At 37.4% G+C, this 15,162-nt stretch overlaps 1 protein-coding gene across 1 annotated transcript in view; it reads right to left on the reverse strand.

The window, feature by feature from the left end:
* The window catches only part of LOC143864689 (cullin-associated NEDD8-dissociated protein 1-like), a 55,380-nt gene extending 41,538 nt beyond the window's left edge, over nt 1-13,842 (reverse strand). Inside the window, exons 1-11 of the mRNA XM_077375443.1 lie at nt 13,688-13,842; nt 11,135-11,218; nt 10,826-10,995; nt 9,363-9,573; nt 8,501-8,666; nt 8,218-8,347; nt 7,440-7,554; nt 7,154-7,311; nt 6,929-7,052; nt 6,517-6,567; nt 6,292-6,374 (exon numbers count right to left, since the gene is read on the reverse strand). Of these exons, the coding sequence (XP_077231558.1) occupies nt 6,292-6,374; nt 6,517-6,567; nt 6,929-7,052; nt 7,154-7,311; nt 7,440-7,554; nt 8,218-8,347; nt 8,501-8,666; nt 9,363-9,573; nt 10,826-10,995; nt 11,135-11,170 (1,244 nt within the window). The 5' untranslated portion in view covers nt 11,171-11,218; nt 13,688-13,842. The remainder of the gene's footprint in view (nt 1-6,291; nt 6,375-6,516; nt 6,568-6,928; nt 7,053-7,153; nt 7,312-7,439; nt 7,555-8,217; nt 8,348-8,500; nt 8,667-9,362; nt 9,574-10,825; nt 10,996-11,134; nt 11,219-13,687) is intronic.
* Nucleotides 13,843-15,162: the final 1,320 nt, after the last annotated feature.

Genomic DNA, 15,162 nt, shown 5'->3' on the forward strand with positions numbered 1-15,162 from the left:
ATAAATGTCAATTTTAAAATATAAAAAAAAGGAATATAGTGATGATGATGTGAAATGATAAGCACTGTTCAATCACAATCAAAGAGAATAGCGTAATAAATAAAAAGTACTTCAAATTACCAATAAGAAAATGTTTAAAACATTGCCATCTAAAGCAAACCTTTAATGGCCTGTTCAGTTGCGCCTGGGAAACGAAAACGGAAAAGAAAATAGAAAGCACTAAGAAACATTACACTTACGTGGAATCCGACTATTCCGACGTGGAGGGATCATTTCCGTGGAATAGAATCCGTCTGTAACCCTCGGATTTTTATCATTTTCCTCGACTAACGCCTCTCACACGCTTCGTTCGAAGAACTCGTGAGAGAAAAAAAAGAAAAAAATAAACCCTAGCGGCTCTTCTTCAACCTCGCGATCGGACTTGCAGGCCCTCTCCTCCACGCATCTTCCTTCCCAAAATAGGTACGCCTCCTCTCTTTGTTCGTTTCCCATTTTCCCCTTCGTTTATTCTGCCCTCTTTTACCAGACGTTGTTTCCACTTCTCCTCTCTTTTACCAAATTTCTTCGATTTCTCAAACCCTAGGTCGTTTTTCGGTTCTCTAATTTCTGTAATTTTTACTGAGTTCTTCTCGGATTTTGAAATTTCCCCAATATTTTTCAACTTCTCAAACCCTAGCTCCTTTTATGTTCTGTTGGTTATAGTGAACATGTCTTTTGCTCAAGCTAAGCATTATATACTTCTTGAAAGGAAAAAGAAGAATACTAATATGGAAACCCCCTTGATTTGATGGATGCACCCTCTTTAACTCTAAATTGTTCTTGTTCACCATTACAATTCCCAACAAGCTACAATGAGAAAGTTGAGAGAAAGCTGTTTTTTTTTTAATATCTAGACCAATGAAAAATGAGTGATTTTTTATGGCTGAAATGGTAATAATTCACTGAAATGGCTTGGATCATTTTTGGGCGGATGTCTCTTTTTTCGTTTTTTTGGGCTGATCTGTGTTTATCCATTTTGGATTTTGGAATAAAAATTATTTTTCCGATTTGGAACTGTGATATGAGTTTTTTCATTTCCGATTTGGTATTTAATTCTGATTGAATCATTTGTTGTGAACTCTTATTATTGTGTGTGGGGTTAACCACAATGGTTTATCTATTAATTGCTTCATAATCAGCTATGCTTATCATTTGTAGAGCTTTTTATTAGTCTGTGATACCAAAATTATCTTGTTGTTGATCTTTTTTGTGTGTGATTACATGTCTAAGCTACTAGCTGTACGGTTGACATGGAGGTGTTAATGTGATTTTTTATGGCTGAAATGGTAATAATTCACTGAAATGGCTTGGATCATTTTTGGGCGGATGTCTCTTTTTTCGTTTTTTTGGGCTGATCTGTGTTTATCCATTTTGGATTTTGGAATAAAAATTATTTTTCCGATTTGGAACTGTGATATGAGTTTTTTCATTTCCGATTTGGTATTTAATTCTGATTGAATCATTTGTTGTGAACTCTTATTATTGTGTGTGGGGTTAACCACAATGGTTTATCTATTAATTGCTTCATAATCAGCTATGCTTATCATTTGTAGAGCTTTTTATTAGTCTGTGATACCAAAATTATCTTGTTGTTGATCTTTTTTGTGTGTGATTACATGTCTAAGCTACTAGCTGTACGGTTGACATGGAGGTGTTAATGTGGGTTTGTTTGTGGTGGTGTTAATGGGGGGTTTGCTATGTTGGATTTGATGGGGATCCATCTTATTATGTTTTATTGGTGGTTTTGTTTGGAGAATATGGTAGTGTTAATGGTGGTATTTGTGGTGGGTTTTTTTTTGGAGAATTTGGTGGTGTTTATGGGGGTAATAATGTTTATAGATGGATGGTATATGGAGTTGTTGTGTATGGATGGATGGTTGGTGGAGGGATTGTATATGCATGGTTGGAAGGTTTATAGAGTGGTTGTGTATGGATGGATGGTTTGTGGAGGGATGGTATATGCATGGTTGGATGGCTTATGGAGGGAGTGTGTATGGGTTGATTGATGGTTTATGGATGGATGGTTTATGGAGGAAGTGTTTATTCTAATTGTGTTGTTTCTGATTGTGTTGATTATCTTATTTTTTTATTGTGTTTAAGATGCCTTATTTGTGATTGTGTTGTATTTTCCATTGAGTTATTGACTTCTTATTTAGAGTAAGATGCCTCGTCGTCCTACAAGGAAAAGAAAGCTGTTATGCGAAGAGCTGAGTTGAAGCGTATGAATGAGCTAGTTGGGCAAGCAGTCGCACTACTAATGGCTGGTGTTGCTGCTATGTTAGTACTTTGGAAAGAGTACTACAAAAAGTATCTTCATAGAGCTCCCTATGAAAGCAATTACTTAACGCGTCGTACGTTCATTTCTTTTGTCACGATTCAGATGAACATTGTCAGAACTTGTTACGGATGAATGTCAGCTGCTTTCGTCAATTTGTTGAAATATTTAAACGGGCGAGAACCCTAGAAGATACAATCCATTGTAAGGTGGAGGAGCAAGTTGCCATCTTCTTGCATAATGTGGCACATAATCAGAGGGTTGAGACTATTAGAGCATGTGCGCGTTCAGGGGCAACTGTTCCGACGTATTTCAACAAAGTACTAAAGGCAATTTTGGGTATGCAAGATTTCTTCATCAAACCACCGACAGGTGAGACACCATCGCAGATTGAGAGGAATCCAAGGTGGATGCCATATTTCAAGGATTGTATCAGCACAATAGACGGGACATACATACGTGCTAAAGTACGTATTGAAGACAAACCTGCCTACTTTTGTCGTAAGCATTTTATAGCTCAAAATGTTTTGGCGGCCTGTGACTTTGACTTAAAATTCACGTATATCCTAGCCGGATGGGAGGGTTCGGCTTCCGACTCGAGAGTGTTAGTGAATGCATTAACAAGAGCTGACAAGATTCCACTTATTCCAGGTACATTGTATATGACATAGTTACATTCTAGTAAACAAGTTCTCACTTATTACTAGTTGCTGATATAGAATCTTTTTTTATTTGTAGGAAAGTTTTACAGTACCCTCTCTTACGACATTTCATTACCCCGCATCGTAAGACCGCATACCACCTAAGTGAGTGGAGTGGGCGGCGCCCACGGACTAGTAATGAGTTGTTCAATCATAGACACTCGTCCTGTCGAAATGTCATTGAGCGCACATTTGGCGTCTTGAAAAAACGTTTCAATATTCTTAATGAATAACCAATGTACAATATCGAGAAGCAGATTGACATCTTCTTAGCATGTTGTTGCATCCATAATCATATTCGGCGTTTCATGCCTAATGATTCAATACTAGAAGATGTGGACAACTTTCTAGCTAAACAACTCTTGCTACAAACTGTGGAAGATGAGGACATACCACGAGTTCCTCCTCAATCAAGGATGATGACAAACGAGCAGGAGAGGAAATTATAAACACGCTTACCACACAGATGTGGAATGATTTCAGTAGACGTCGTTGACGTTAGGGGATTATAGTTTCACTCCATATATAGTTGGAGTAAATTTGTTATGTTTTCATGGTTATATGACTCTTTTACTGTTTCAAGTGTGATGGATTAAAATTTTGAAGGAAGATAGTAGCTAGTTGTTTTGGATGATGTATGCTGTATCTTTTGATGGTTGTATGTGTATTTATTCAAGTTATACATCTCAGGTTGTTATATGGATGTATGACTCCTAACGAACATATATGTGTATATTGAATCAAAATGACAACTGCGCCACAAACCTCGCAGAAGAGGGGGAAGAATGTCATTTGGAATGACCAAATGGACAAGGTGCTCGTAGATACCCTTCTAGTTCAAATCGCAGAGGGGTACAAAATCCCAAATGGTTTTAAGGGTCATGCTTATGTAGCTGCGGCCACTGCAATGAATGCCTTTTTCAACCTCCAACTCAATAAGGAGCACATAAAAAACCGCATCAAGACTATGAAAGAAACATACAAGAGTGTTTGCATCATCCTCAGTAGAAGCGGTTTTGGTTGGGACAATGACACCAAAATGGTCACCTGCGAGAAAGAGGTCTACGATGACTACTTCGCTGTAAGAAACACTCGATGACTACGTCGTTGTAAGAAACACTTCCTCTCAAGATACAATCTTCTTATAGTAATATCATATCCAATATCTTCTTATTTTTTACGCTCCTTCTCACATGCTCATCCAAAACATAAGAAACACTTCACTACCCATCATGTTTTGCATGACGATATGTGCAAAATCTTTGGAGATGAGTTCGCGAAAGGGGCCGGGTCTAGGACGCGTGAGAATCCAAGCACAGCAAGTTCGCAGCCAGTCAGTCTTGATGACATTGGGGATGACTTTGCAGATGACCATACCCCCATGTCTCACCACCCACCATCTCCAGAAGCAAATCCTACTAATGGTGGTAGTGAGACATCTCCCTTAAGACGCGATGGTACCAGACGACAGAGGACTCGCCAGGGTGGGGCACATTTGGATAGTATGTCGCGTCTCTCAACAAGCATGGACAAGGTTGTCGATGCCCTCACAGGTGATCGTGCCCCTGCTTACCTTGCACAGCTTCGCGAAGCTGTTAGAGGGGTTGGGGGTTTTTCGCAGGATATCTTGTTGAGGACCACGGAGTACCTCACAATAAATCCATCTCAGGCGCATCTTTTCATCATGTACGAGGAGGATGAGAGGAGGTCATACATCCGAAGGAAGATGGCTCGTTTCATCAGGCAACAGATGGATGATTGAGGGTGGTTATGGTGGTAGTTATTGTTATATGAACAATGCTTTTATGACACTTTTTGGGTGATGGTTATGGTGGTAGTTACTGTTATATGAACTTTACAGTCTTTGTTTTATTTTGGATGGTGGTTATTTATTTTGGATGTTGGTAGCTATGGTGGTAGCTTTTATTTTGGATGTCAGTAGTTATGGCGGTAGTTATTTTTATCTGTATGGGATCTTTGACATTTGGATGGCGGTTAATAGCAGACGGTGCATATTTTCTATTTTAACATTTGGATGATGCTTTGATATCTTTTCATCGAAAATATGTTGTCTTTTTGTTAGGTGAGTATGAGGAAGCAGAAGTACTATGCTGTCTTTAAGGGCAGGAGGCCTGGGATTTACTACACTTGGCCAGAGTGCCATGAGCAAGTTGACAAATTTAGCGGAGCATGCTACCGCTCATTCGGGACGTTGGCGGAGGCTCAGTCACAACTAGACGTATATTTGGAGAGAGCCAGGTATCGGAGCAGCGAGAGGGTTGAGGAGGTAGAGGAGTTGCGAAATGAAAGGGGAGAGGTGGTGCCACAGAGGGTGTTACCTTGGGTTTCCCTCTTTCTTGTTGGTTCCATTATATTGCTTTTAAAATCTGCTTCTTAAGTTTTTTTGAGTATTTTTTTGTATTAGTGGACTATTTGGTAGGCTTAGGGGGCATAACTTGCTTTATATGTGGTAAAGAACATATTCTGTGATGTTTCTTTTCCGTTTCCCTGGCAACTGAATGCACATTCCTGTTGTTTCTATACTGTTTCTATTCCGTTTCCTGGCAACTGAATGCGCACTCTTACTGCTTTCTTAGTAGTTTCTTTTCCTTTTCGTTTCCTTCTGCCACGTCATTTCCTTTTCCTTTCCGTTTCCTGCACGCAACTGAACAGGCCCTAAGTGAAAAAAACCAGTGACGATGAGGAATTCAAACGAAAATTTTAACCAGCATTTATTTAAGACTTCTAAGTGGGATCATGCGATCAATATACTCATTCAAGAACAAGTCTGTCTACAATATGCCATTTCATTTATCCAAGGCAAAATCCAAAGAAGTTAAAGAGACTGTCTAATGAAAGATTTTGTTAGCAAATTGATGCTAGAGCACATAAATGATTAATCCCATGATATAAGGACACAAAGGATTTGAAACATTACTACAAGTTGGAATAAATCAAAGATGTCATTTCTTCGTTCAAGCGGTAATGAGTCAGTCTGGGAATGCAGCCCCAAAATTACATTTGGCTGGGAATGCAAGATCATAACAAGATCTAAGTGCTGAAATTTTCTAGAAACATCTGTCCGTATATTCACAAAACCATCTAAGTTTGGTCAAGATTATTAAAAGAATGGGCAGTGACAATCAGAAAATTTGTATTTTGAAGCTTCGATTTAATTTGAATTTCTCAGTGTGTATTATGAACACATACATACACAACACAACAACTAAGAACATCCCCTCATGCATAAGAAACGGTAATACGGTATCCACTTGCCTCAATTCAGTCATGTCAGTCTGTCCCCTGGTAACATTTCCAGTTTGGCGTAGCAACTCAATGAATGTATTAAACGCATCCATCTACAACGCAAAAATATCAGATAATCAACCACATGAGAAGCAAAATAATTATGAGAGTGTATATAAGAAAAACTTTGCATTTTCTATCAGATAATCAACCACATGAGAAGCAAAATAATTACGAGAGCATACATAAGAATACCTTGACATTTTCTTCCCTTTCTTTAAATCTTTCTATCAACTTAGGGCAAGCCTGCACAGTAAGGAAAAGATATTATCCTCAAATACTAAGATGTCAATAGAACCAAAAAAACATTTTAACAGGAAACTGTTAAAAACTGTTCCACTCAAAACAAAATAACTAAATAGTAAAACAGCACTGTAGCAGTCCTAAAAGTAGAATCGAATGTTTAATTATTTCCTCCAAACCCCACTACCCAATCATTTTAGACAATGCAAATCATTCTAGAAGATTTTATTCTGATGAAAGCAACAGCAACAAACAGAGAGATGACTATTATTCCATAATTCTAATAAGAAATGGAAATAAATTTTTTTATCTGTTCTCTGTTAGGAAAATAGCAGACTTCAAGGTGTGTTTGTCTAATACATACCTCCCTGTACAGCTTCGAGAGCATTTCTGGGCGAGAAACAATTATAGCGGCTAAGCACTTTGCTGCTGCTCTTCGAACCTTCCAACTTGCATCTTCATCATCGCTATATTCATCTGCGCTCTCGCTACAACAATGAAAGAACAGCAAAGTCCCAAGAAAATTCAGTTATATGAAGCAAAGTCCCCAGAAAATTAAAGTTTATTACGTAAATAATCACTAACATACTCATCTTCCTCCTCCTCATGTCTCTCATCATCAGTATCCTCCTCCATGTCATCAGTGAAGTTTGGATCATAACTTAAAAATTCCAGAGTAAGATGTAAAATGTCATCACAAAATGAAGATATATCCCGGGGACATCTAAGTAAAAAACTCTCCAAAGCCTGCAAGCAAAATAAATAGGACCGTGCAGCAGGTATGAAGCAACAATTCCCCGAAGAAAAACAAGTTTGAAACAAGAAAAGAATGGACATATTAGATAGTTTTTACAAAATCTTGAGACACAAAATACCTGTAAACTGTACTCACGAAGTTCTTCATCGACTTCGGATGCACTGGTGCAATAATCAATCAGCAAGGGGACTGTCTCACTAAGATGGGGTCCAAAGCGATATCCAACAGCACGACTAAAACATTACAATGATAAAAAAATTCAGAATACCAAATCAAATTATAGATTGAAGTTTTAATTCAACATATTCGGGATTGTGTGAAAAAACAAGATTTCCAAAGGAGAAAATGGTAGGCAAAAACAATGAATCATAGATATCAAGAAATGATCCCATGCATAATATTTGTAACGAATAGTCTAACGTAGAAGCTGACTACATTAACAAAAAGTTAGCACCCAAAAAATATATAAATCGGAAAACAAAAGGAAAAGGATAAATTGTTAGTCCTTCAAAAAAACAGTGCATCAATGTCAACCCTTTGGTTTTTATTTGTCGTTTGAATGGTAACACAATTCAATAAAGAGATAATGATAATTGTGACAGTGCTGTCACAAAAGCGTATGAATGCAGCCCATTGGTTTTGACAACTGAGTCAATAAGGACCAAGGTGTCCCAAAAAAAGGTCATTTCCAAAACATATGTCAAAACCATGATTAATATGTGTGTGTGCATGTATATGCACGCATGTATTTGTATGTACTGTGTATGTGCAAGTGTATAGGAAATAAATATATTTTAATCATGCTCCGTTAATTATGAATTCCAACTACGCAAATAATCAAACACTAAGAAGCACAAAGATCAGCTAATCACATGAAGCCCTTTTTTTATAATTACCTTAAAGCTCCAATCATCTGTATATTTGATCGGGTCATTTCAGGTTTTGAGCCCTTATTTTTCAAGAGATGAACAACTTCTACAGTTGCCTTGGCCAGCAGATCATCTGAAAGGCTAGAGGCAAGGGATGCTATAAAAAAAAGGGCACAGTTAATCACATCTACTAATTGGACCGAAAGGTTAGTTGTAGATATAGATCATACAAAAGTATTTTCATGAAAATAGTATCCTATAAGTAAACACTAAGAAGGTATCACAATGCCTCTAATTTATTTCAACTCACCAATACAGGAAATAGACTTCTTTCTGACACTGGCTTGACTGGAACTCAATTGGGATAACAAAGAACTAAGAAGTAGCGCATGATCTGCTGTCATCAGATTGCCAAATCTATGCAGAACATCACATAAGATATCAAGACACTCACACTTAATCTCTGTGCTTGATTCCTGGCAAACAAGAATCAATAACAGAGTATAAGAGACTCATAAATGGAGATCAAAGTTAGTGAAGTATCAACACCAATTTTATTTTATCTCGATAGCTAATGCTTTGCATTTCTCTAAGCGACAAATGATATTGTGCTTTAGTTTTTAAATTGAGATCTCATCAACCTACATGCACTAAATCAATGTTTTGAAAATCAGAATCGATTCGTAAATCTTAATAGGGCTTGAATCGTATTGTAGTGTAAATCGTAAGATTCATTCAGAGATAGAGGGCACATATCATGACACGTGCCCAAAAAACAAAAAACAGAGAGAGAGAGAGAAGGAGGGGCACGTAACCCCACAAATTCACAAAAACTCGTGAAAGTGGCCAGATTGGCCTTTTCCTCCCCTTCTTTATTTTCAGTACGGGATTCCATTTTAGAAGTATTATCCTTCTTTTAAAATGCATCACAATAGGTTACTACTTCTGGTTATTATATAGAGATAGGCTCAATTTTCTATGTGGACAATGAACGAAATTTGTGGCTCTTCGTTTTTAAAAAACGCTGATTCTTTTGAAAACAAATTGTGTAACATGTATCACAATAGGTTAGTAACTGCTGGTAAGTTATCTAAAGATTCGTTCAGTTTTCCACCCAAACTCGACAATTCTATGCATCTTAAGCAAATAAGATAATTTATATAGGAACTTACAGCACTTGGTATGCCCATCGTTAGTTTGGGAGTAAGAGATACAAGAATACACTGTGCAACGGCAGTGGTAGTGACCACCGAAACAATTGTCTTCAGGGCTATGCTTGCAATATCACGATGCTTGTCCTTTCCATTTACCAATTTAAGACACAGAGTGGTCGTCATATCCAAAACCCTATCCTCGCTGACCTTCTTCACCAACAGTGCCAAGCTACATTAGAAAGAAAAACAAGGGAAAGCCTTCAGTCAGTTCTGACAGAAAGATTCTAAAGAAACAAGAATGTGAAGATTTGATACCAATATTCATTAGTTCTTCATATCATTTGATGACAAATAAAGTGTTTCAACGGTGACTCTCTAAGTACCATTTCTTGGCTAAAAGGCAAGCTTACTTCTCCATATCATTTGATGACAAGTAAAGTGTTTTCAGGATGACTTTTAGTACCATTTCTTGGCACAAAGACGAGTCGTGGCCTCCTTAGTGATTCCCATGACTCTGTTGAAAAATGGAGGCTATTTGCTCAATTTTTGAGGAGTGGACTTGCACCCATATCCACAAGAAGGAAACTCAAAGCGGATAAATTAGCTAATTCATGGTGCGGTGTGAAGATGTTCTTGTTTGGGCAGAAATGCCAAATTCTGTAGCTTGTCTTGTCTGGATATCCGTGTTGCTTGCTTGGTTAGCTCTTTAGATTTTTGCCTGAGCTTTGGTTTCCTTGTTTTCTCTCTTTTTCTTTCTTTTCTCATTTTTTCTCCCTCGGCTATCCTTGCTTTGTATATTTTCCTTTTTTGATGAATTACATGTTCAAAAGAAGAAAAAAGTTGTAAATGAAAAGCGAATTCTAAATGGACTAACCAATTCATGTGCTAGATTCCGCCAATATGCATTTAGGAGTGATACAGACTTTTTTCAGCATTTCCAAAATGTAAAAAACATTAAATTAAAATTGACGATAGGTTTTAAGTTCTATAAGGATTGTGTATGAAAGATAAACACTGCATTTAGATAAGTTTAAGTTATTACGCCCCCCATTGAAACCTTAAATTTCATAAAATATCAAAATTTATAACTAAATCATCTTGGGCTTGGATGTTGGGTGGAATCAAGTGGAAAGTGATGAAATGCCACCCAGCAACAACACTAATTGAAGACATAATAAAATCAACATGCAAAAACTAAGTAACCATGTCATAACAAACTTAATGCAGCATCCAAACAGTACATAAAATCATTCACATGAGGCCAAGACTACACATCCAATACTTTTGTCAAGTGCAACACTAAGTACCCGTGTCGGTTACCAAAACACAGACCTGTTCCTGTGCGAAATTGGACAGGAGTCTAGCAATTTCACCCTAAGAAGAAAGCAAAAGGTTGAAGAAAGAGAGGAGGAAGAGGAGATAGAGAGAGAGAGAGATAAACTTCCATAGAACCAATGCGAATGAAGTCGCAAAACACAGACCATTTCACAGCCAACCCTGAAACGTCGCCCGCTGCGTCATCAAGTTGCTGGAGGACAGTCTGTGACAATTTGATCTCCAGGTCAGTATCTGCTTTGAATCCTTCCTTGCTTAATTCATTGAGCAAATCTGAGGTTGCCATATATCTGAAATCTTTATCTTTACCCGTCATCTACAAAACAAACGAGAAGAATTAGTACAGGCCTACTAAAACATGTTAGGGGCGAAGTGAAACGAAATCATTCCGAAAGTATAGAACAGCGTGTAAAATAAAGTACAAGTAAAACAATCCATTTTAATCAAAACCACACCTTCTCCAATATACTATTTATTGTAAAATTTGCCATGTTCAAAATGATTTCTTAATGCACGGTGAATGGTCTCCCAGATATTATCTGCAAATCCAGCCAGAAAAAAAAAATCAGTAGTCAAAGAGAGGAATCCAGAACAATAGAAGCCTGAAAATACACATTTATCAAATTTATTTATCCATTTACACATACAAACAAAAAAGGAAATCAAATGGTCCGCTCATGCTGAAATGCAGCAATAAATAAATCATGAACTATTACAAAAATTGATGTGCTGCATAATAAGTACATGTGATTCCTATTTCTTGATCAAAGGTACTTTAATTCAAAAGACATAAGAAAAAAAGGCATCAAAAACAAGATTTTATCATTCAATGGTAAACCTACTTTAACAATTTTTTATGAGTGGATCATTATAACATACTTCACCGAGGGAAAGTTACTGATGGGGACCATCATAGTGCCCATTTTCTAATCTGTATGTGTCATTAAGGTGTCATTTAAGTCACTTAAATTATAAGAGGGGTAATTCGGTCATTCCCCACCAATATCACTCGGTTTCTTTGAGTTATGAGTGTTTTATATAAGTCCCTTAAGTTACTGGTCAAGGATGTTATAAATGAAGCTGGAGTGTGAAAACTTTCCCAGGTGGAGCGTAATATTTCGCAAAGCATTGTTAATGGCATTAAAGCATCTATGGTCAGGATAATTGATAATGAAGATGTATTAGTTTGGAGTTTGGACTCCTAATAAATCAGACAACTGCACTAATAAATCAACATGGAATATGGTACAAACTAAATTTCCAAAGAGAAGATGGTCTATATTCATTTTGAAGGAATTTCGGCGAAACTTGGATGCTTCATTTGGAAAAAATTTATGAATGCAGTCCCTGTTAATAGCCGGTCAAGGAATATTCATTACACTTCCTTCCAAGTATGTGTTGTGTAATGCCTAAAGAGTATGAGATATATCATGTATTCATTGACAATGATGTGGCGAGAACTATATGGTATCATTTTTCTTTCTATCTTGGGGTGCCTCTTCTTGATTATTTAGGTTGTTTCAGTGGTTTGAGCTACCCAAAAAGAAAAGTAAGTCAAATTTCGATTTTACTCTGAAGGGCATTCCTCACTTATAACCTGAGACATATGATGGGAGAGATGCAATATGCGCATGGAGGGTTCTTCTAAGCCAATTAGTTCGTTAATTAAAGTTGTGACTACTTGGGGGGGAAACGCTTGTCAATTCATTCTCTCCATCTTCAAATTGCTCTTGGGAAGAGATGGCTCTTGGCAGCATTGAGATATTTCCTGAACTATCAAAAAGCCTTAAGAGGTACTCATGTTGCTGGGAAGGGCACGAGCTAGGTGAGCTAAAATTAAATACTGACAAGGCGTCCAAGGATAATCTTCGCTTATCTGGACGTGGTGGGATCATTAGAAATCAAGATGGTAGGATTATCTTTGCATTCTCTCATTATTATGGAATTGAAAGCAATATCCAGGCAGAAGCTAGAAGCATTCTAGATGGCCTTAGATATTATAAAACCTTTGAATTCTTGAATGTTTGGTTGGAATCAGATAGCAAGGTCTTAATTGACATGATAGTTTCAAAAAAGGATCGTCCTTGGCCGATTAAATACGATTGGCATGAGCTTCAGCCTCTTGTCCTTGACTTGAAGCCTAAAAATGATACATCAGCTCAGAGCATATTAAGACACAGCATCATGTTAGGGATATAAAGAGACTGACAGATTAAAAGGGAAATCTACTACTGCCCGCACAAAGCAAACTCCACTCAAGAATGAAAGAAGTAAACCCTACATTTATAATCTTTCCAGAAGAGTGAAAACGAGAATCCTGACCTATTGTAATCTCGATAAAAAACAACGGATTTTACCACATTCATCCATCTCCACATCACCTCTCTCCTCTCATTTATTCAAGTTAGCCAAATTGTGTGGTTTCGATTCACAACCCTATGCTCTTCTTTCTTGAAACAAACCCACACAAAACCTCTAAAAAACAAAATCTATTACTGCTCGCACAAAGCAAACTCCACAAAGATCAAGAATGAAAGAAATAAACCCTACAATAGGATCTGTCCACCAGAATGAACACAAGACTCCTAACCTATTGTAATCTCGATTGAAAACAACAGGTTTTACCACATTCTTCCATCTCCACATAACCTGTCTCCTCTCATTTACTCGAGTTAGCCAAATTGCGTGGTTCTGATTCACAACCCTGCGCTCTTCTTTCTTGAAACAAACTCACACAAAAGTCCTAAAAATAATCTTTAAAGCCAAAACAATACGCCATGAGAAAATTCTGTATCCCAGAATCAGTATGACAATAGATTAAAAATCAGTAAATACATGAACACGTTTCTGCATCACAGACCCTAATACATTAATTTTTTATTCAAAGCGTACGTCACTCATACCGTGATTTATGCAGAAATTTGCAGAGAAAATTCAAGTGGGTAAAGGAAGAACGATGGGAGGCGAAAAAAAATCAGAGAAAGATGGAGTTGAGGGGGAGGACTTACGAGTTTTAGCTCTGGAGTGCGAAAAACGGAAACCCTAGCTTTTCCGCTTTGAGCTGTAAAGACTAAAGAGAACGGTGATTAGAAATGAGAGACGAGACGAAGAGTGCCAAAGAGGGTACTTGCCTTTTGCCTTTTACAAATGGGTTTAAGATTACTAAGAATCTATTTACTGGTTAAGGACGGGAGTCGGGAAGTACCAGTAATACAGAGATTTTATATGATGTGTGGCCGTATAAATCCGTATTTTTTTAAAAAGTACCGTGTAGGGTGATCCAAACCGTTCATTTGTTAGGCCACAACGTAAATAGTTTGTGCCCAAAAATCATTTCCATAATAATCCTCCGTCTATAGATGTTTCCAACTTTCCATAATGTGCAGACCCTCTATAGATAGGAGGGGCAGATAGGAGGGTTAGGGTCACCCTATGGAAATGATTTTTGGGGCACACCCTATTTACGTTGTGGTCCAACAAATGGACGATTTGGATCATCCTATGGAGTGGGCCGTTCCCTAATTTTTGAAAAATACAGGTTTATACCGCCACACATCATATAAAATCTCTATACTAATAATTGCACAAATTCAGCTTCTCTTCTCTTTTTTAATTGGCTTTGGAGAGCTTTTTGGGAACCATAATTAGGGGTTAGCATTATTTGGTTATAACCGAAGAACCGAACCGAATTGGTCGGTTTGATTTGGTTTTTTTCCATTTCGGTTAGTTTTTTTGGAAATTCGGTTATTCGGTTTCGGTTGTCTTAAAAAAAAATCGGTTAAAACATAAATTATGATAAAAACCTTATTTTTTCCAAAAAAACAGTGCTATATGTGCACTCTGTAGGTTCATCAAAACCGTCAATTTGATTGATCACAACTTAATTAGCACTCCGCAGGATCATCAAAATCATTTCGATCGGATGATCTAGCCCTCCGATCCAAACCAGGATTTTGCTTTTTTCCCTCTCTTTCTCCCACAATTCGGTTATTCGGTTATAACTGAATAACCGAATCTTTTTTCGGTTCGGTTTCGGTTACCAAATTTCGGTTATTTCTGTTCAGTTATAACAGAATAACCACCCCTGACCATAATAACCTTTTCATAGCTGTTTAAATAATAAGGGGGGGGTTAGTCGTGCTGGATTTTAAATCACTCGTGAACTTCGTGAAATCGTCCATGACTCTATGGGGATTTGGACTTTGAATGTGCGGATACTTGGGACTCTTGAGAGTACATGGACTTTAATGGCAACTTTTTAGAGTCACACGAACACTAAAATTGCATGTTAGCCATCAACAGGGTTAATATTCAATTTTTACTACTACCCTTTGGGTTTGTGGGCTGGATTAATGGATTTAAATACTAGTGTGCATTTGTGAGCCCCACTAATGCCCCTAAATAAAGAAAGATTTTAGGCCTAAGTAGCGGGTAAAACTTATTGGAATCCTCGGAAACCCAAGTTAAAATTGTTAAGTAGCAC

This window comes from Tasmannia lanceolata, unplaced genomic scaffold (genome assembly GCF_043159265.1).
Source record: "Tasmannia lanceolata isolate RefF3 unplaced genomic scaffold, GAP_Taslan_0.1 ptg000054l, whole genome shotgun sequence".
Lineage (NCBI taxonomy): Eukaryota > Viridiplantae > Streptophyta > Magnoliopsida > Canellales > Winteraceae > Tasmannia > Tasmannia lanceolata.